This window comes from Ursus americanus, chromosome X, assembly GCF_024610735.1.
Source record: "Ursus americanus isolate L20-20 chromosome X, mUrsAme1.1.p, whole genome shotgun sequence".
Classification (NCBI taxonomy): Eukaryota; Metazoa; Chordata; class Mammalia; order Carnivora; family Ursidae; genus Ursus; species Ursus americanus.
Genome location: NC_142164.1, coordinates 45,208,828 through 45,230,459, shown reverse-complemented (window position 1 = coordinate 45,230,459; position 21,632 = coordinate 45,208,828). Strand labels below are relative to the sequence as shown.

Here is a 21,632-nt window from a genome sequence, read left to right as displayed (position 1 = left end):
CAACACTCTATGTTAACTAACTGGAATTTAAATAAAGATTTAAAAAAAGAAAGTGAAAATGCAACCCACATGTTAGGGGAAATTTTGCAAATTATATATCTACTAAAGGACCTGAATCCAGAATATATAAATAACTCTTACAACTCAATAATAAAAAGACAAATAACCAATTTTCTTAATGGACAAAAGAGATAAATAGATATTCTCCAAAGAAGATACACACATGGCCAATAAGCACATGAAAAGATGCCCAACATCATTAGACATCAAAGAAATGCAAATCAAAACTGCAATGAGATACCTTTTCACACCCACTAGGATGCCTATAATCAGGACATAAAAAAGTGTTGGCAAGGATGTGGTAAAATTTGAAACATCATCCACTGATGGTGGGATTGTAAAGTGGTGTAGCTGCTTTAAAAAACAATCTTGCAGTTCCTCAAAAAGTTGAGCATGGAGTTACCATATGACCCAGTTATCATATAATCCATACCTAGGCATATGATCAAGAGAAATAAAAAATATGTCCCCACATAAATTTGTACATAAATGTCCATCACAGCATTATTCCTAATAGCTAAAAAATAAAAACAATCCAAATGTCCATCAATTGATGAAAGTATAAACAAAATGTGGTATATCCAGCAAATTGGAGTATTATTTAGCAATAAAAAATGAAGTACTGATACATGCTGCAACATGCATGAATCTTTAAAATATTATGCTAAGTGAAAAAAGCCTATCACAAAAGATTATGTATTGTATGATTCCACTTATATGAAATGTTTAGAATAGGCAATCAATAGAGACAGAAAGTAAATTAGTGGCCATCAAAGGCTGGGGGTGGAAAGAAAAGGCATGTGACTTTCATCCAAGAATACCCTACCCAGCAAAGTTATTATTCAGAATTGAAGGAGAGATTTCCAGCCAAGCAAGAGCTAGAGGAATTCATCACCACTAGATCAGCCTTACAAGAAATGTTAAAGGGATTTCTTTAAGCTGAAACAAAAAGGTGCTCATTAGTAATAGTAAAACATATGAAAGTATAATTCTCACCGGTAAAGGTAGATACACAGTGAAATTTAGGGTAATCTAATGTTGTAAAAGTGATAGGTTAATCACTTATAAAGCTAATATGAAGGTTAAAAGACAAAAGTAGTAAAAATAACTACAATAATTTGTTACATGGATACACATGATAAAAAGATGTAAATTGTGACATCAAAAACATATTGAGAATGTGTTCAAATTTAAGTTGTTATCAACTTAAAACAGACTGTTATAAATATAAGTTGTTTTATGAAAGCTTCATTGTAACCACAAAGTGAAAACCTATAGAAGATATATAAAAGATAAAGAGAAAGAAATCTAAGCAAACCACTACAGAGAAACATCAAATCACAAAGGAAGAGAGCAAGAGAAGAAAGAAACAGAGGAACTATAAACCAGCCAGAAAACAATGAATAAAATGGCAATAATTTCTTTAAATGTAAATAGACAAAATGCTCAAAAACATAGGCTGAATGGAAAAAAAAAGTCTATATGCTGCCTACAAGAGACTCACTTCAGATGTGAGGACACACAGAGACTGAAAGTGAAGGGATGGAACAGGATGTTCCGTGCAAATGAAAACCAAAAGGAACCTGGGGTAGCTATACTTACATCACACAATATAGACTTTAAGAGAAAGACTGTAATAAGAAACAAAAAAGGTCATTACATAACGATAAAGGCATCAATCCAACAAGAGGATATAACATTTGTAAATCATTTATGCACCCAACATAAGAACATCTAAATATGTAAGAAGCAAATATTAACAGACCTGAAGAGAGAAATAGATAGCAATACAATAACAGTAGGGGACTTTAATATCTCAATTTCACTAATGGATAGATCATCTAGACACATTAGACCAGAAGGACTCAATAGACATACAGAACATTCCATCCAAAAGCAACAGAATACACATTCTTTTCAAGTGCACACGGAACATTCTCCAGGATGTATCATATGTTAGGCTACAAAACAAGTCTTAATAAATTTAAGAAAATTGAAATCATATCAAGCATCTTTTCCAAACACAATGGTATAAAACTAGAAATCAATTACTAGAAAAAAATGAGAAAATTCACAAATAGGTGGAGATTAAACATCATGCTACTGAACAACAAATAGGTCAAAGGAGAAATCAAAAGATACCTTGAGACAAATAAAAATGGAAATACAACATGCCAAAACTTATAGGATGCAGCAAAATGTTCTAAAATTGATTGCAGTAGTGGATGCATAACTCTTTGAACATGACAACCACTGAACTGCAGATTTTAAATGGGAGAATTGTCTGGTTTGTGCACTATGTCTCAATAAAGCTGTTATTTCAAAAAATGTATAGAACTATATACATACAAATGAGTGCATGTAAAACTAGTGAAATCTGAATACAGTTTTTATGTTTTATCAATGTCAGTTTCATGGTTCTAATATTGTGTTATAGTTATATAAGGTATTACCATTAATAATAGGGAACACCAGGTGAAAAGTACATAGGACTTCCTTGTACTATTTTTACAACCTTCTGTAAAACATAATTATTTCAAAATAAAAAGTTAAAAAGGCAAAAACAAAAAAAATCCTGATTACAGATGCTTATTCTAGCTCTATTCATAATTGTCAAAAATTGGAAATAATCCAAACATCCTTCAAAGGATCAAATAAATACACTCAAATACATCCATACAATGAAATATTACTCAGCAGTAAAAAGGAATCAACTCTTTATACCACACAAAAACTTGGATGAATTACAAAGCCATTACGCTGAAGTTAAAAAACAAGTTACAAAAGGTCATATACTCTACGATTTAATTTACACAACATTCTCAAAATGACAAAATTGTAATGATAGAGAATAGATTATTGGTTGCCAGAAGTTAAGAGTGTGTAGGGAGAGGGGTTGAGGGAAAGGGGTAACTATCAAGAAATAGCAAGAGGGAGTTTTTTGGGGTGATGCAGTTATTTTATACATAGGTTATGACAGTGGATACATGAATCTATGTGTGTTAAAATTGTATAGATAGATGTGTTTTTTAAAAATCTATTTTAAAATATGGCAATTTTTAAAAGAAAACAAATGCTAAAAGAAAGGAATGAAGAGTAAACCTGTAGATTAAACGAGATGTTAAAATATCAAGTTTTCTAAAATGGGCAATACTACAGTGTATAAGGGAATGACATTGGCTAATGGCAGAGTAGGCAGCTCCAAACTCCCATCCCTCCACAGAAACACTGAAAAACAAGCAAAAACTGTCAGAACCAATTTTGTCAGAACTCTGAAAAATAAAGGTTCACAAGCAACCAAGTAAACACTGAATTTTTAAAAAAAGGAAACTTAAAAATGTCAAGAAAGCTTTGTGTTTTTACCCACCCTTGCCTCACCCCTCCCCAGCTCATTGGTGGTCTTGAAGATGGCACCCTGCATTCCCAGTGTGGGACCCTGGTCCCTGGTTCCAGAGATGGCAGAGCAGACCTTACAGATTATTGTGTGGATCTGTTCTAACCCATCTGGGGGCTACCTGAAGGACTGACACAAGGTTCTAGTCTTTGTTTCCCTTAAATCAGAATTCATTCAGGGCAGAAAAGTGATGAGCGTTGCTCAAAAATATTGTAAGGCAAACAGAATTCTGCAGCTGCCTGGGGCGAAGATTATTGTTAAGCTGTTCCGTCAATATACCACCTAAATCCTGGGAGGAAAAGCCAGGAAGAAAGTTCCTTTGGGAAATTAGAGCACTCAAAAGTGCCTGTGAATACTGGGGAAATTTAGGAAGTTACACACATATCCAGGGCAAGATGTACACTCAGAAAAGACCTGAGAAGACCCGAGGCTTGCTCCCCTGGCTGATCTCTAGGGTCACTGTAAGCAGGAAATGAAGGCTAAGGAAGAGGTGTAAACAGCCCAGGTAAGAATTGGAGTCCCCCAATACAGAGCCAACCTGCAAAAACTAGAAGAGGTGACGTTTTTTTCTTTTGTTTGTTTTAGTTCTTGATGTTCAAAGAAAAATCTTCAAAACTAGTTGAATATAAGCCAAAAAAAAAAAAAAAACAAGACTTCAGTGACAACATATAACACAGAATATAGATTTTGCAAAAGTAGTTTGGAAACATCATGAAACAAACAAATGACCACAGCCCTCAACAATAAAAAACAGAGAACTCTGGGGGAAGTGGGAATCTGATTTCCAGAGTTATCACATTTTATTTAAATGCCTAATTACCAGTTAAAAAACCATAAGATATACAAAGAAACAGGAAGGTATGGTTCATTCACAGGAAAAAAAAAACTGATAGAAACCATCTCTGAGAAAGCCCAGACATGAGACTCATTTGACAAAGATTTTAACTACCTTAAATATGCTCGAAGAGAGAAAGGAAACTATGGACAAAGAACTAAAGGACACCTGGAAAACAAAGTATGAACAGAATGAAAATATTAATAAAGAGACAAATCCTAAATAGAACCAAGTAGAAATTCTAGAGCTGAAAACTACAATAGCTAAAATAAAAAAATTTACTAGAGGAATTCAATAGCAGATTTGAGGAGGCAGAAGAAAGAATCAATGAACTTGAAAATATGATCATTAAAATTACGAAGTCTGAGGAGTAGAAAGAAAAAAGAATGAAGAATGATGAACAGAGCTTAAGATATCTGTGTGACTCCATCAAGTGGACCAACATACACATTATGAAAGTCCCAGAAAGAGAAGAGAGAGAAAGGTGCAGAAAGAATATTTGAGGAAATAATGGCTAAAAATTTCCCAAATTTGATGAAAAGACATGAATCTACATACTCAAGAACACCAATGAGCTCCAAATATGATACTCAAAGAGATCCACCCTGGGACATAATGAGTCCCATAATGTGTCAAACTGTTGAAAACCAAAGGCAAAGAGAATCTTAAAAGCAGCAAGAAAGAAGTGACACAACACGTACGAAGGATCCTCAATAAGATTACTAGCTAATTTCTCATTGGAAACACTGCAGGCCAGAAGTCAGCGAAATGAAATATTTAAAGTGCTGGTGGGGCACCTGGGTGGTTCAGTCGGTTGAGCATCTGCCTTCAGCTCAGGTCATGATCCCAGGGTCTTCGCGTGGGGCTCCATGCTCAGTGGGGAGTCTGCTTCTCTCTCTCCCTCTGCCTGCCACTCCCCTGCTTGTACTCTCTCTCTCTGTCAAATAAATAAATAAAATATTTTTAAAAATAAAATAAAGTGCTGAAAGTGGGGCACCCAGTGGCTCCATTGGTTAAGCAACTGACTCTTGATTTCAGCTCAGGTCATGATCTCAGTGTCATGAGATCAAGCCCTGTGTTGGGCTCAATGGCATGGAGCTTGCTTGGGATTCTCTCTCTCACTCTCCTTCTGCCCCCCTCCCTGCCCCATGCGTGCATGCTCTCTCTCTCTAAAACAAAAAACAATAAAAATAAATAAAGTGCTGAAAGAAGAAAAGTTAACTAAGAATTCTGTAACTGGCATAACTGTCCTTCAAAAATGGAGTAATTAAGACATTCCCAGATAAACAAAGTTGAGGAAGTTTGTTACCAGTAGACCTGCCCTACAGGAAATGCTAAAGGGCATCCTTCAAGTTGAAACAAAAGGATATTAGATAGTAACTCAAAGCCAAACAAAGAAATAAAGATTACCAGTAAAGGCAACTACATAAATATAAAAGCCAGTATTATTGCATATTTGGTTTGTAACTTCGTTTTTATTTACTACATGATTTAAAAGATAAATGCGTAAAAATAATTTTAAATTTGTATTATTGGGCACATATCCCAAAATATAAGTTGTGACAATAAAGTTGGGGTAGAGTTGCAAAGGAGCAGAATTTTTGTATGCTGTTGAAGCTAAGTTGGTTGTCAATTTAAACTAGATTGTCAGGGGCGCCTCGGTGGCTCGGTTGGTTAAGTGTCTTGGTTTCAGCTCGGGTCATGATCTCAGCCCTGGGATTGGCCCATGTTGGGTTCCTGGCTCAGCAGGGAGTCTGCTTGTGGATTCTCTCCTTCTCCCTCTGCCCCTCCCCCCACTCATGCTCGCTTGCTCGCTCACTCTCTCTAAAAATAAATAAACAAATCTTTATTAAACTAGATTGTCATGAATTAAGGGTGTTCATGGCAACCACTAAAAAAAAATCTCAAAAAAATCAACTATAGTGTCTAGGGATACACACTTAGGTGATAAAAAGCATAAAGAAACACAAGGAAATGATTCCTAAAAAAGTCAAGATAGTGGTTACTTTTGCAGGGAGGGAGTAGGCTGTGATTTAGATGGGGCACATGGAGAGGTTCTGGTGCTGCTGACAGTGTCCTATTTCTTGACCTGGGTGATGGTTACTAGGGTATTCACTTTAAAATAACTCTTCAAGCTATGTTTTTTTGTGTGTAGTTTCCTATATCTGTGCTTCAACTAAAAAGTCGTTAAAAATAAAAATAACAGGGATTGAAAGAGGAGGGGAACGGGTAACAACCTGGGCCAAGGAAGGCATCTTTGAAGAGGTGACAGGAAGATGAGAGCAATGAAATGAGGAGGAATCATTAAAGTGAAGGGTAGGGGGACACCTGGGTGGCTCTGTCAGTTAAGCGTCTGCCTTTGGCTCAGGTCATGACCCCAGGGTCCTGAGAGCAAGTCCTGCATCAGGCTCCCTGCTCAGCGAGGAGCCTGCTTCTCCCTCTGCCTGCCACTCCCCCTGCTTGTGCTCTCCCTCTATCTCTCTGACAAATAAATGAATAAAGTCTTAAAAAAAAACACCAAAAAATACAAAAAAAAGTGAAGGCTAGGAAGAGAGTATTTGAGGCAGAGAATAGGAGGCAGGATAGAAGGGGTAGGATAGAAGGAGGCCTTGATGCAAGAATATGTAGTTGTTCATATCCCAGCAATAGGACGTGTGTGTGGACATGTGTCTGTATAGATTTATTAGAATTGGCTCATGCTATTATGGAATCTAGCAAGTCCCAAGATCTTCAGAGTGAATCAGCAGCTAGAGACCCAAGGGAGCTGATAGTTTAGCTCCAGCATGAGTCTGAAGGCCTGAGAACCAGAAGAGCCGATGGAATAGCTCCACTTCGAAGGCAGCAAGCTCAAGATCTAGGAAGAGCCATCGTTTCAGTTCGAGTCTAAAGACAGGTAAAAGGCCAATGTCCCATTTCCAAAGCTGTCAAATAGAAAGAATCCTCTCTTACTTGGGGGAGGGTTAGCTTTTTTGCTCTATTCAGGCCTTCAACTGATTGGGTGAGGCCTACATATTAGGGAGTACAATTTGCTTTACTCACTTAAACGTTAATCTCATCCCAAAACACTCTTACGGAAACACCCAGCATAATGTTTGACCAAATATCTGGGCATCCCGTGGCCCAGTCAAGTTAATACATAAAATTAACTTATCACAGGGTGCCTGGGTGGCTCAGTCAGTTAAGCGGCTGCCTTGGGCTCAGGTCATGATCTCAGCATCCTGGGATCAAGTCCTGCATCAGGCTCCCTGCTCTGTGGGTAGTCTGCTTCTCCCTCTGCCTCTGCCTCTCTCTCTCTCTCTCTCTCATGAGTAAACAAATAAAATCTTTTAAAAAATTAACTTATCACAGTATGTGTATTACAAATGTACGAAACAACTTCACTGAAGGCAGTAGGATAAGTACTGACCTAAGTAACTTTGCAAATAAGTGGAGTCTGTCACAGCAAAAGCAAAAGGAAGTGCACATAGCACTATACTCTACCTGATCAAGTTCCCCACAGGCATGAGTTAACAATTGTAATACTGCTATATATGTATACTGGAATTGAATAATCAAGTAAATAGATCATGGATGGTGGAAGCTGGGTTGCTCATTGTTGGAGTGGGACGTTACAGATGAGCCAAGGGAGAAGGCTGGAATGATCCACGTGGTGATGGCTGAGAGTTGAAAACATCAGGATGATCTCGTGTTTAGTTCAATATACATAAACATTGTCACATAAACATTTACAGGTATATACACAAGTTAGTATACAAGCATACATTTCCTTGCTCTGTCATCTGAGAGGGCCTAGAAGTAATGACACTTCGGTAGCAATGAGCACATCTACTCCCCAGGTCTTGATTTCTAAGAGCATTCTCTAATGAAAGGATGCAGAAGAAACGGCTGATTCTATGACTAGGGTAGGGAATACAGAAGATGAGCCTGAAGCGTCTGATAGTGCCAGAAAGTAATGAAGGGCTCAAAAAAAGAAACAAAACACAACGATGGAGGTATGTCAGGGGATGCAGGAGTCTACTGAAAGAATTCCCAGTGCCAAAGTTGGAACAACTTGAGCAAAAATAAATAAAGTAGCATTGGATTATAACTCAAAGTATAAAATAAATACCCAAGAGTTCATATTGTATTAATAAATGATTTAATAAACAGATGGGTGAAAATAGAAAGAAATAGAAAGAAAATTAAGAAAGAAAAAGAAAGAGGCAGAGGGAGAAAGAAAAAAAAGAAAGAAAAAAAGAAAATAGAAAGAAAACTTTCCATACAAAAGAATCCCAAGTAATTTATGTAGACAAATAAAAAAAGAAAAAAAATCAATTAAAAAAGATTAAAAAAAGAAAGAGGCAGAGGTAGAGGGAGAAAGAAAAAAAAAGAAAGAAAAAGAGAAAATAGAAGAAAACTTTCCATACAGAAGAATCCCAAGTAATTTATGTAGATACTCCACTTTTAAGGAGGTGGAGCCTAACTCCCCATTCCTTAAGTGTGGGCTGCACATAGTGACTTTCTGCCAAAGACTCCAGTATGGAAAGTGGAGAACAGAGGAACTCTACAGTGGAGAGGCCTGACAACCACCACCTCAGCTGGGTGATCAAAGTCAACATGACCAGCAGTACTTCACGTTGATAGCATGTACTCATGATATGATGTAATGAGAAAGGCCTTTGCCTGTGTGGTTTTCCTCCCAAGAACACGTAATTCCAATCTACTCATGAGAAAAATATCAAACACCAAGTGAAGAGCATTATACGAAATACCTGACCAGTACTCCTGTCTAGGTCATCAAAAACAAAATCTGAGCAACTGTCACAGCCCAGAGGAGCCTAAGGAGACTTGACAACTAAATGTACTGTGGTATTCTAGACAAGATCTTGGAACAGAAGGACATTAAACAATAGTGGTTCACTAATTGTAAAAAAAAAAAAATGCACCATACTACCATAAAATGCTAAGAATAGGGGAAAATGGTTGCAGGGTATACGGGAAATCTCTGCAGTATCTTTGTGATCTTTCTGTTTATCTAAAGCCATCCTAAAAAATGAAGTTTATTTTTTAAAAGTTCACTAAAAAATTAATAAGTAAAACACAGTTTGGCCAGAAGAGATAGAAAGGCCCAGAGCAGAGGCAGTTTCTTTGGTACCTGAGATCATCTCATTCACACAGTCTGTGAGACCCTTAACCTAACATACAGGTTCTGAAGCCAGAACTCCTGGGTTTCAATTCTGGCTTTATCATGTACTAGCTGGGGAACCCTAGGAAATTACTTAACCTCTTTGGGAACCTCATCTCCAAAAAGTAGGAATGAAAGCCCCTGCTTTTTGTCAATGCTGTAATAATGATTAAATGAGTTAATATGTATAATGTGCTTAAATGAGTGCTGGCACATACTAAATTCTATATAAATAAATATATACTTTGCATAAAAAATACTTTGTATAATATATATAAATACTTTGTAAACTAAAAAAAAAACTATGACTACAAGTTCATTTAGTAATTAGCTGTAATCATATAAGGTAGGAAGATGTGGGTTTGGTTGCTATGAACCAGGCAGTAGTTGCCATAGATATGTCAGAACCTTGACAGCCATTGTTAGGCCATTGCCATACCCTTCACAAGCAGGCAACTGAGTTGTATCAATCTGGCAAGAAGGCTAGAAAGCTCAATACACCTTCCTATCACTCTACACATCTTATGTCTTTCATCCACAAAGAACCAACTTCTAATCAGATAAATAATTAACCACCTCAAGGTAAGCAAAATATATCATTATCTCCATTTTATAGAAAAGAGATCTGAAGGCTTAATTTAGGCGATTTCATCTCAGGATACCTAGGAGAGACATTGGAGATAAAAGAAAGGACCAGTAATCCCTACTCCAATTGTTTTCCTCCTCAGTTATCCTATTTATCCTTCTTTAGAGTGAGTTCTTGAGGAAAAACTTGTGTGATGTCAGTTTGACTTTTCTTGGTGGAACTAACAGAGAGCCCAAGATCAAGCTAGGAAACTCTGCCAGTTATCAGGAAATAGACATGAAGCTGCCACTGGCCTCATCTCAAACGGAGATGGCGAATGTGGAACCCAGACAACTAGGCTCTGGTGATTCAGGCTCCAGGTCTCATCAGCTTCAGGAGCAAAGCAGGAATAAGGCTGGATTTGATCACAGGCCATATGTAACGTTTCCCTTTCATCGGGGATACGCCATAGCCATTCTCCAGGAGGTCCTTACAGGGAGCTAAATGATTTTCCTAGGGAATAAACTATACTCTAAGTAATTCTATGAACTGTGAGTCTCTATTTGGGAATGGCAATTCTCCGAAATAGGTAATGACTCTGCAGAACCTTGTTACATTATCCATTGATAAGCTGGACATGCACTGTGCTCATGAGGTAGCTAGGCAAAGCCCATCTGAAGTATCAGTTGAAGTGCTTTGCTAACCTAATTGGAACTTCCCCAGCTCCGGGCTCCAATATAATTAGTCACTAGGAAAATGTAAATCAAAACCACAATGAGATACCACTTCACACCCACTAGGATAGCTACAAACAAAAAGACAACAAGTGTTGGTGAGGATGTGGAGAAATTGGAACACTCTTGCACTGCTGGTGGGAGTTTAAAATGCTGCAGCCACTTTGGAAAACAGTCTGGCACTTCCTCAAAAGGTTAAACATAGAGTTATCATATGACCCAGCAATTACATTCCTAGGTATATGCCCCAAAGAACTGAAAACACATGTCCATACAGAAACTTGTATGCAAATATTTATAGCACAATTATTCAGATGAGCCAAAAAGTAGAAAGAGTTCAAATGTCCATCAACTGGTGAATGGATAAGCAAACTGTGGTATATCCACACAATGGAATATTACTCAACCAGAAAATGAACAAAACACTAATACATGCTACAACATGGATAAACCTTGAAGCGATTGTCTAAATTGCCCTTTTTACTTAGGTGATCACTTCCAAAGATGGCTGCATTTTGAAATCCCCTGGGGAGCTTATGCAGTTCCCTAGAATCTTTGAGAGTGGGGCACCTGGACTGATATTTGAAATCTATTAGACTAGGTGATCTCTAAGGTCCCTTACAGTTCTAGAAATCGTATGAAATCTATGACAGTGGGTCACCAGTGCACACATTTTTGAAGCAGAAGCAATGAGAGAACCAAGCCCAGTGGATAGTTGTTACTTAGGTCTCCCAATAGGTCCTTCTTAAAATCTAATCTGGTTCTTCTCCAAGGTTTTGCTGCACGCCCCACCCCCACCCAGGATTGAATGAAGATATTCCCAACAGGGATGAACTATGGCTGAAGGAACAGGCCACACCTGATGTTACCATGCCCACGGTGGGGCTTTAATAAGAAATTCCCCCACTTTGCAGGTACCTTTCAGTGGAGTTGAGAATAACTAGTTTTTCCCTCTATGGCATTTATAGACAAGGTTGGATAGCATGAAGTTATGGATTTCTGACTTCAGACTTTGTTTATCAGCACCTGTGTTGTCCTAAGCTGATTAAGGTTCAGTGTTAATAATGGGGCTGATTTTTCATTTATTTGTTTCCTTTAATATTAAAGAACCAAGCTGAATCATGTTCCGGCTGCTGACCTCCTGCTGGTCTCGGCTAAAGACAACTGAACAGACGCGAAGGTAATATTGCAATTATTTCTCTAGATATATTCCACCATTTCCTCCAATGTATCTGCCCAAAGTCCCTCAAGGGACAAGTCTTCATGATATATATTGTGAGGGAAAGTGATTAAGCAACGTCTGCAAGATTGGAGGCAAGGTTAGGGGAGGATGGCCAGTTCTACAAAGCAAGTAAATCAGGGAAGAGATGTTTCCTTGGAGGCTTTAGGAAGAGGTTCCAATACCACTTTCTACCACCTTGGCTGTGCTTTTTATGGTACATGCATTGGGACTCCTGCCCTGAAGGCAGAGCCTCAAACATCAACGAAGAATAGAATTGTTTATCCTAAGAACTAACAGTGCTTTTTAAGGCTTTGGGTCATTTTTCTTTTCTATTTCCAGGAATGTGACCATCATTATCATTGGATTGGACAACTCAGGCAAAACTGTTCTTGTGGAGGCTTTCCAAAGATGTAAGGAATTAAGAGTATTAGATATTAGTTTAGGTCTCCTATGGGCCCCAGGGACCAAAGAAATAATCATTCCTTTCTTCCTAGCCTTACTCCATGGCCCTCAGTTTCCCTCTTTTGAAGATAAACACTTCCCAACACACACACACACACACACACACACACACACACACACACACACTCCTCTCCTTGGGTATCAGCCTGTTTATGTAATGTCTGTCGCCTCTCCCTTTACAAGACATCCTAATTGAAGGTCCTCTCATAGTGTCAGTATGAATGAGCTCAAACTATGTAAAGTACTGCAGTCAATTATAAAGGATAGCATGTTTCAAACAGTGTCTAGTTTCAGAATTCAATTAAAGTGGAATTTGGTCTAGATAAGAGAGACAAGTGTGGGATGATGAAGAAGTTTAATAACATGAAACTCTTCGTGACAGTGAATATAGAAGGTTGGAGCCTGAGAAATGTTGTCAGTTCAGAGACCTGCAAGCTTAATACCAGATCTCCAGTTTAATACCTTGACATTTCAAGCAACAGTTACACAGAATTTCAGGGAGCTACTATTCTAGTTGCAAAGACCCATCTAACTGCTGGCCAGCCAATCAGGGAGCCCAGCGCAGGATGCCCTCCATTGACGTTTATAAAATAAAAGAAGGGGTATGATGATATGGCTGAGCTCTACATAACCTAGGCCTTCAGCAAAGTACAGGAAAGGGTTCACCTGACCCCTCCACCACTTGTTTACTTGAAGCCTGCATCAGTTTCCTCGAACTACGGTGACTGCCTGCTGGCTGATCTTGCCATCTCTAGTTGACACCCCAGTATTCAATCCACACAGTTGCCTGAAGGATCTAATGCAAAAATCTGGTCATGGCACTTCCCTGCTCAAAATCAAAGCCTCCCCTTTATTATCAAAACAAAATTTAAGTTCCTCAGCAGCACACAAGGTCCTCCATGATTTGGTCCTTGACTTCTCCTCCAGCTTCATTTTCCCATGCTCTCTGAATATGTCCCCTGATAAAGTCAAAACAAATTATTTGCCATTCCTCTGTGATCATACCGTTCTAGTTCACATGCCCACACTCTGTACATGATGTCTCACTACCTAGCAATTCATCCACTTCATTACCTAACTGCTTAATCAAATACCCTGAGACACAAGTCTAAGCTTGACCCCAGCTCAACCTGGGCCATCCCTAATCCCCGGCGCCTCCTTCCTCAGCTCCCACTCTAATCTGTGCCTCCCTCTATCTTGCACTTATCACAACATCATTGTACAATAGCAAGTCCATCCCCTAGACTGTGAGCCTCTTGAGAACTAATAGATCTTTCCAGCTCTGTATCTTTAGTCTCTGTACTTTTAGTACCCTCAGGCAGGTACTCAATAAATATTCGTGGAATGAATGTTCTCCCCCATTCTCCTCAGGCAACATACTGCCTCTTTACAACTTCTCCAACCCCCGTCCATTCCCCTTATAGGCAGCAAACTTGACTCCCTGCCTCTCCCAGTTCTCTGATAGGCAGAAAAGGTAACGAGGTAAGGAGTAGCAGGAAAATCAAGGAGCCAAGATAAATCACAAGATTCCTGATGAAAGTGGGGATAATTTTTAGAGCCCCAACTCAGCCCCACCCCTAGATTCCCATCCACTCTGGGTGGGGCCTGGGAATCTATCTTTTAAAAACTCCCCAGGTGTTTCTGATGGCCAGCCAGCTTTGGGAAGCATTCATCTGCAATTAGCCATGTGCTATTTTGCCTGTGAGAACAGTGCCTGCTTTTCATTCTAATTCCTAGAGAAAGGAACCTGTAGTCTATTTAATGTGTTACTGCATAACTTGCCTTGTGCTTGGTGACTAACTTGGGGTTGATTCATAAACCAATAGGTGTATGGTTGTGACTTCATTCAAAGAATAGTTTTGAATGGTCAAGAAGCAAAGTGCCGCTGATGTCACATTCCAAAGACTGTCTCAGGCCATCTTTGTCCATGCAAGACAACCAGAGTCAATTTAGTAGGTTGCTCTGTACCCAAAATGCAATAGCTTGCCTCCCTTACTTATAGGAGTTTGTTAAACATATGACTGCTTGGGTCCCAAACATAGAGGTTCTGATTCATTTGGTATAAAGTAGAACTTAAACAATCACCTCTATGTACCTCTGAATCAGAGAGTCCCTAGACTGCGCTTTATGAAACACTCTGCTGGGGATGGAGAGATAAATTAGACTCAGTACCTGTCCTCCGGGTAAATGATAAATTTCTGCTATAAATTAATAGCAGAAGTAAGAGAAATGTAAATTATCAGGAAACAACTTCTCATGACTTCTAAGTTTCACCAACAATAGATTGCATTATTGAAGGGACTGGTAAGGTTTCAAATTAAAGAAAAAAAAACTAGGGAAAATGTTTTGCTCTGGCAGGGAAAAATATATAAAGCTTGCCTGGATGCAGGAAGCAAGATTTAAAAATTACCTTTGGAGTTTCAACCTATTCACTCACTATTTTTAAGTAGTCTAATACAAACATAGCAAATATCACATCAAAGTTGTGACTGAAAACTCTATGTTACTGAAAACTATAATTAAAAAGATCACTGACTAACATGAAAACAGGAGTTATAAGATCACATTAAAATGTAATGATAATACACATACACACATATACATGTAAATGTGTGTATAATCACACATTTCCAAAGATTTGAAAGCATCTTACTAACATTTCAGCTGAATGACTCATTCTGGCAATCCCATGGAAAATGTCATAGGTAGATCTAAGACTATAGGTAAATAAGTAGCTACTGATTCTGGTGTTAAAACTCCCAGGTATGAGTGTAGAGAATCTATAAAATCATTTTACTACTAATGTGGGGAGAGAGCCAGGCTAGGACTGTCAGTTCAAAAGACTGAAATGTGTATAAAACTGTCATTTTGAACTGCATTTCTATGGGAGCCGAAAGAGGTATGGAATGCTCTATGGGATTCTATGCTCTAGCCATAGCCTTGAAATGGTAAATGTATCTGAGTTTGGAATGGTTTCTTGGAGGAGATATGAGGAAGAGGACTTCATACGTCCATCCACAGTAATAGGCACCATAAACATTCATTGAACACCTGCTATATGTAAGGTAATGCAGAGCCCCTCCCTGACAGAGCTTACATTTTAGTTGGGAAGACAGGACACGCACAGAATGAGGTTAAGAACCAATTCACTAGACCACGTGCTCAACAAGAGAGAGAGAAATGAGAACTTGACAGGTCAGAGAGGCTTCCTAAAAAAAAAGTGGTACTTGACCTGGGCCTTGAAGAAAGGGTGGGAGAAAAGGTCCTCTTGTTCATTCATTCATTCATTCATTCATTCATTCATCAAAATTCATTCAACAAATATTCGTTATGCCCGCTGTGTGCCAGCTTCTGTGCTCAGCATCACGAATACAATGGTGAACAGAACTGAAAGGGTTCCTGTCCTGTTGAAGTTTATAACTCAGGTAACAAAATCATAGAATTTATAACACTAATATGTGCTGTGAGTGGTAAGCCCAGAAGAAAGGCACCTTGTCCAGACTGGGGGATGGTCGTGTGAGTTGGGGAAAACTTCCTAGAGGAAACAAGATCTAGATTGATATATATATATATTTTAAAGATTTTATTTATTTATTTGACAGAGAGAGAGACAGCCAGCGAGAGAGGGAACACAAGCAGGGGGAGTGGGAGAGGAAGAAGCAGGCTCCCAGCGGAGGAGCCTGATGTGGGGCTCGATCCCATAACGCCAGGATCACGCCCTGAGCCGAAGGCAGATGCTTAACCGCTGTGCCACCCAGGCGCCCCTAGATTGATATATTTTTTAAAAAGCATTAAACAAACAGAGAGTAGTGCAAGAGTGTTCTAAGAAGTGGGAATAGCATCTTGTGAAGGCCCAGGGCAAGACAGAGCATGGCATTCTTGTGGTATGGGAGGAACACGAGCCAAGGAGCAGAGGGAGGAAGAAACTGGGTGTGTACCAGGAGCTCTGTGGACACCAGTCAGGTCTGGCAGGTTGGGAGGCAAAGGAGTCAGTATTCTATCCTGGGAGCAGTGGGCACTCAAGGAAAGTTACTGAGCCAGGAAACGGTAGCATGACAAAGTGCTGGTTGAGGAAGAAGAATCCGTGAGTGTGAGCAGGATGGCAAGACGCCTCCGTTGGCTTCCTCAGGGCAGGCTCTGGTCAAGGTTCAGATCATTGTTTAACAAATTCTAACTTTATTCCCCGGCTTTGTGGTTTCTTCTCCTCTCTTCCCCTATGCATAGTACTTCCCACTAGGATGGACAATTGTATGAAATCTGAATTGACTACACTCTTGCTGGATGAGTACGAAGTTTCCATCTATGACCTGAATGGAGACATGAAGGGCCGAGAAAATTGGCCGAACTACTACGCACAGGCACACGGACTTGTTTTTGTCCTGGATTCCAGTGACTCAGGACGCATGCAGGAAGTGAAGATCATCTTGACACATCTCCTGTCTGATAAAAGAGTGGCAGGGAAACCTATCCTACTGTAAGACTCTGCTTTTGTGCCCCATTTTTCCTTCCCATGTACCCTCAGAAGAGAATTAGGCAGAGGAAGGGTGGTCCCTTTGTCACACCCAGCTTGACCTCCTCTTCCCTTCAGCTCAGTGAGGGGAAGTGGGCCAGTCCTCTGGGGGCAGTTTTCAAAAGCCACTTTCTAGCATATACTGCCATGGGGGAACATTTAACCTAGCTGTAGAAAGGTAATTCTGAAAGCAAGCATCACAGGGAAATGGACAGTAATATCTGGATCTTCTACCCCCTTCCCTCAACTCTTCCCGAAAACTGCCTTCCCGAATTTGCTTCTTTTCTGGCTTCAGACTCTGACCCTGAGAAGGTGGCAGAAAACAACCCCTTTTTTGTATAAGTGATGCCAATGGACTCCTCCTTTTGCCAACTACGCAAGAGTTATGTAATTAGCATTCATTCCAGGGTGATAATTCTGATGGCCCATCAATCCTCACCCTTCCCCCACTTTTTGCTTTCTTCATTCCTTGTTAGTACCCCCAACTCAAGCCTGAACAGAGGTTGGGAGAGTGTGTAAAAACTCCAAATCTGTTTGTATCCTGGTTAGCAATTCTAATTCAAGTTTGATGGCATAGTGTAGAGTAAGTGAGAAACAAGGTCTGGGGATTATCTTGAACTCAAATTATCTGTGCTCTTCTTTCCTCCACTGAGAGTTGGCTAGAAACATTTCTGCCTCATCCCATTGGTTATGTTTTTAAAGCTAGTTCCTGGATATGTAGTAGTTGTACTAGAATTGATCGGTTCTCCTCCTCATTCCCTTCTTTGCTTGCCCTTGGCCTCTATTTCTGTTTTACCCCTCCTCTTCTCTTCCCTTCCTCCCTCCTATGCCCTGCTCTAGCCTGGCAAACAAACAAGACAAGAAGGACGCACTCCTACCTTGTGATATTATTGAATATCTACTCCTCGAAAGGCTAGCGAATGAGAACAAGTCCCTGTGCCGAGTGGTAAGTATCAAACCCCCTTCCTTCCCTCCCTCACCGTCTCGAGCCCAGCTGAAGCATCCCTCGGCCCATTCCATAATCAGACCCATCTGCTGGGTATCAGGCAAAGCCTCTCCCCCACAGGCAACATCTACAGTGATAATTTCTGACTCAATGCTGACAGTAAATAACACATTCTTATAACACTTTCACATCTGTTTTCTCATTAGGCCTTCAAAATAGCTCTGTACAATTAAGAAGTTTCAATATCCTCATTCTATGGATAAGAAAGCTAAGGTGCAGAGGCTATGAGTGACTTGCCCAAGGTCACACATCCAGGACATTACACCACAATTACTTTTTTTAAAGGACCTTAACTTTTGTCTCTTATTTACCTTCTCAGGAGTGAGTGCTGAGTGTCTCCTAGGAAGTCTAAGAGCCTCTCTAGGCATAGCAGAGCTTAAGTGTACCTCTGCTCTTGGCTGAGAATAATTGGGACTTTGGGCCTCAGGGATTCCAGTCCCTTGGGTTAGAGTCTTCTCTTTTTGTCACAGGAACCCTGTTCAGCCATCAAAAACCTCCAAAGAAGGAACCATCAGCCCATCATTGAAGGTCTACGCTGGCTATTAGCTGCCATTGGGGATAAATATGAAGAGCTGTGTACTCGCCAACAGCCACTCACCTCGAGCATCCCAACCTCCAAGGGCACCAGAGGCTCTGGGGAAAGATGCTCATCAGACAGGTACTGAGCTGCCTCTATTAGGGGTACTAATAAGAACAGACGCAGGAGTCAACCTTCAACATACGCAGGGAGGTCTGGGTAGTGTTTGGATTCTGTGCGGTGCTGAGCAAGTGTCTCAAGATCAGTTGGCCCAAATGGGGCTAGGGCAACGACCAGGAACATTCCGACATTGTTAGCTCTACCCTCTCCCTCATGTTAGTGGGATGAGGTGTAGAAAGGTAAAGCCAACCTATCGGTATTAGAGCTTCTCTGAAACAGGGTTTCTGTTGCCTCGTGTGCCACACAGAGGAGAAGAGGAACATGAACCCCTTAAGAAGCTGATTGGAAACATTCTATGGCGAAAAGTCTTAAAGCTACCCTACATTCTCTGCTTTCAGTTCTCTGTTCCTCCCAATAATTAGGAAAGATGAGAAAAAAACAGGAAATATGGAAAAGAAGGAGAAAAAGGAGAAGAAAACAGGAGTTGATTAAGGTTTTGAGGAATAAAAAACCTAAATGTCCTCTTGCTCTGTCATCCCTTTCAATGTCCAAAGGCATATGGCAGGGATGGGGTAATAGCTACATTCAATTAAGGAGCCTGAAGTGTGTCTGTTTTCAGTATTGCTTTGTCTTTCCTCTCTCTCCCAGCTTTGCTACCAGGATGGGAATGTCCAAAGAAAAAAGACAGCATCTAGGACAACGCTCAGTGGAAGCTAGGCCCCTAAAGCCAATTCTACAGGTAAGTGGCTCTCTAAGTGTTACTGCCCCAGGGACCAATCCCTGAACTGTCAGAGCACCAACTGACTTTTTTCCTCCATCTTCTTGCTGTACAGAAAGAAGGTTTAAGATTAAGGCCTAAAAAGAACATATCAGTAACATTTGCTTTAGATGAACCCATGGAGGAAGGTGAATGTTCTGGCAGAAATAGAACTCGGAACACTACTGAGCTTTGCTACAATCAAAGTGATGACTTGCAACCCCCAGCTCCACTTGTCGATGATGATCTTTTTGAAGGTAATGCTGGACCAGTGGTTTAGTCAGAAAAGATATACAGGCCTTCTCTCACAATTTATAAAAGAGTATTCCTGTTTTGAGTCTGAAACTCTTTTCTCATACTGTGGCTGGTGGTTAGAAGAAGCAGGTGAAGTACAGGGAGAGTGCTTGGGGACTACCCTCTGGTTAGCCCAGTATGATGCCCCAGCACTCCAGCACTGGCTGACACAAGATCTTTGTTTGCACAGCTATCAGGCTATCTTAAAGGTTATGATTTCCAGTGGTGGAAGTACAAATTGGTACAATCTTTATGGTGAGAAGTTTAGCTGTCTCTCTTCTCTCATTATGAATAAATTACACACACACACACACACACACACACACACACACATTCCACTTTAAAAATGTGGAAACCCAATATTGTGTAAAACAGCTAAAAGTTGGAAACAAGCTAAAGGACTAATAATGGGGAGTGGCTAAATAAATAATGGTGCATTCATACAATGGAATACTATGCAGACATTAAAAGGGATAATGTTGACTTATATTTACTACATGGAAAGTTTTCCACAGCCTGACATTTTGTTAGAGAAAAATGGTAAATCAGGGTCTAGCATGTTCAGCAAGATGTGTATACATGTGCAGAATATCTGAAGGGAAATCATCCAAACAGCAGTGGTTTTCTCTAGGGGTGAGACACTAGGTGATTTTGAGAAGTAAAAGGCCTAGGTGACTTTCTTTGGATGTTTGGTTTTGGGAAATTCTAGTTTTTATAAAAAGCATATACAATCTCTCCCAATACAACAAAGGCATTTTTTGAAAAAGCTATGAGACCTTGAAGGCCCCCTGTTGTTAATGGCCACTCCTTCTCAATGCTCCTTGGGACCCTGTTGTCTATGATGGCCAACTGTCAATAATATGTCACCTCCGCTCTCCAAGGGATCTAGCCCTTCAGGCCACCCCAGAGCCTTGGGTTGTTATACCTATACAGAGGGGCCTAGCCTGGGCCAGGGCCACTGAGGAGAAGAGAGGTACTGCTCTGGGGACAAGGGGTGAGGATGAGAGCTGAGTGGAAGAAATCTGGTAGAAGAGCAGAAGAAGTGTTTTTCTAGATGTCAGGAACTACCCCTAAATCTCTGTTCAAAACTGAAATCCATTTTTCATTTCTATAACTTCAGAACCCAGGGCAAAGAAAAAACTGGAGAAATGGGACACAGAAGAGATGTTACTGGAAAATCCCTGTGAAGAAGCCTTTGGATCCTGTGGTTAGTATTCCTTATATGAAGGGGAGAGGGAAAAGAGCAAGACTGATTGAAAGTATGAGGCCAGGGCAGAGGGCAGGTGTCTGGAGGGGTGCAGTCTACACCCCCTTAGGTGTATGGGCCAACACCCTCCCAACTGGGAGTGATCTGGGAAGGACAGGAAACCTGGTGCTTAGCTTCACTTGCAGTGACTGGCTGTTTTCTTTCTCTTATTAGACTTTTAACAGAGTACTAAAGAGAAAAATGGAGGGAAGTCCAAAAAAACCATCTCCTATCATTCCCTCAGTAAATGTGCTCATCTCTAGAACCATCAGAACTGCTCAGTTTTTTCATTTCTATTTGCTAATACCTCTAAATTCTCCCCTACCTATAAGTCCACCTACTCTAACATCACATCCCTGAGGATTCCCATTGTTCCTATACATACCACATTTTAGACGTCAAATGAAGCTTATACCTGCCCCGAGAGGCTCAAGAAAAGTGTGATGGCATCCATTTGAGAATGAAGATGACCTTTGGCAAAGAAGAATAGAGACGTCACGTCTCTGCATCCGGGTGTTCCTCATGAAGTCTGTGAACAACATGGCATGGGTGACCAACTGAAATCGAGCCTTAGAAGTAAGGGGTCAGTTTGGAATTACATTTCCCACACCCCGCAGAGGTTCTTGGGTATAAGGGGACTGGCAGAAATAAATAGAACTTGGCTGCTGAGAACTGTGCCCTGCTGAATCATTTTCAGTCATGCCTCCGAAGGAAAAAAAAAAACCAACAACTTGGTTTTAAATTCC

The 21,632-nt window shown here is 40.2% G+C and overlaps 1 protein-coding gene across 1 annotated transcript; it reads left to right on the top strand.

The window, feature by feature from the left end:
• Nucleotides 1–11,873: 11,873 nt before the first annotated feature.
• Nucleotides 11,874–20,852, top strand: ARL13A (ARF like GTPase 13A). Its single transcript, XM_045803609.2, has 8 exons — nucleotides 11,874–11,932; nucleotides 12,314–12,384; nucleotides 16,661–16,910; nucleotides 17,787–17,892; nucleotides 18,423–18,610; nucleotides 19,238–19,328; nucleotides 19,423–19,603; nucleotides 20,761–20,852. The coding sequence occupies exons 1-8, from the start codon at nucleotides 11,874–11,876 to the stop codon at nucleotides 20,850–20,852; spliced, it is 1,038 nt and encodes a 345-aa protein (XP_045659565.1).
• The last annotated feature ends 780 nt before the right edge of the window (nucleotides 20,853–21,632 follow it).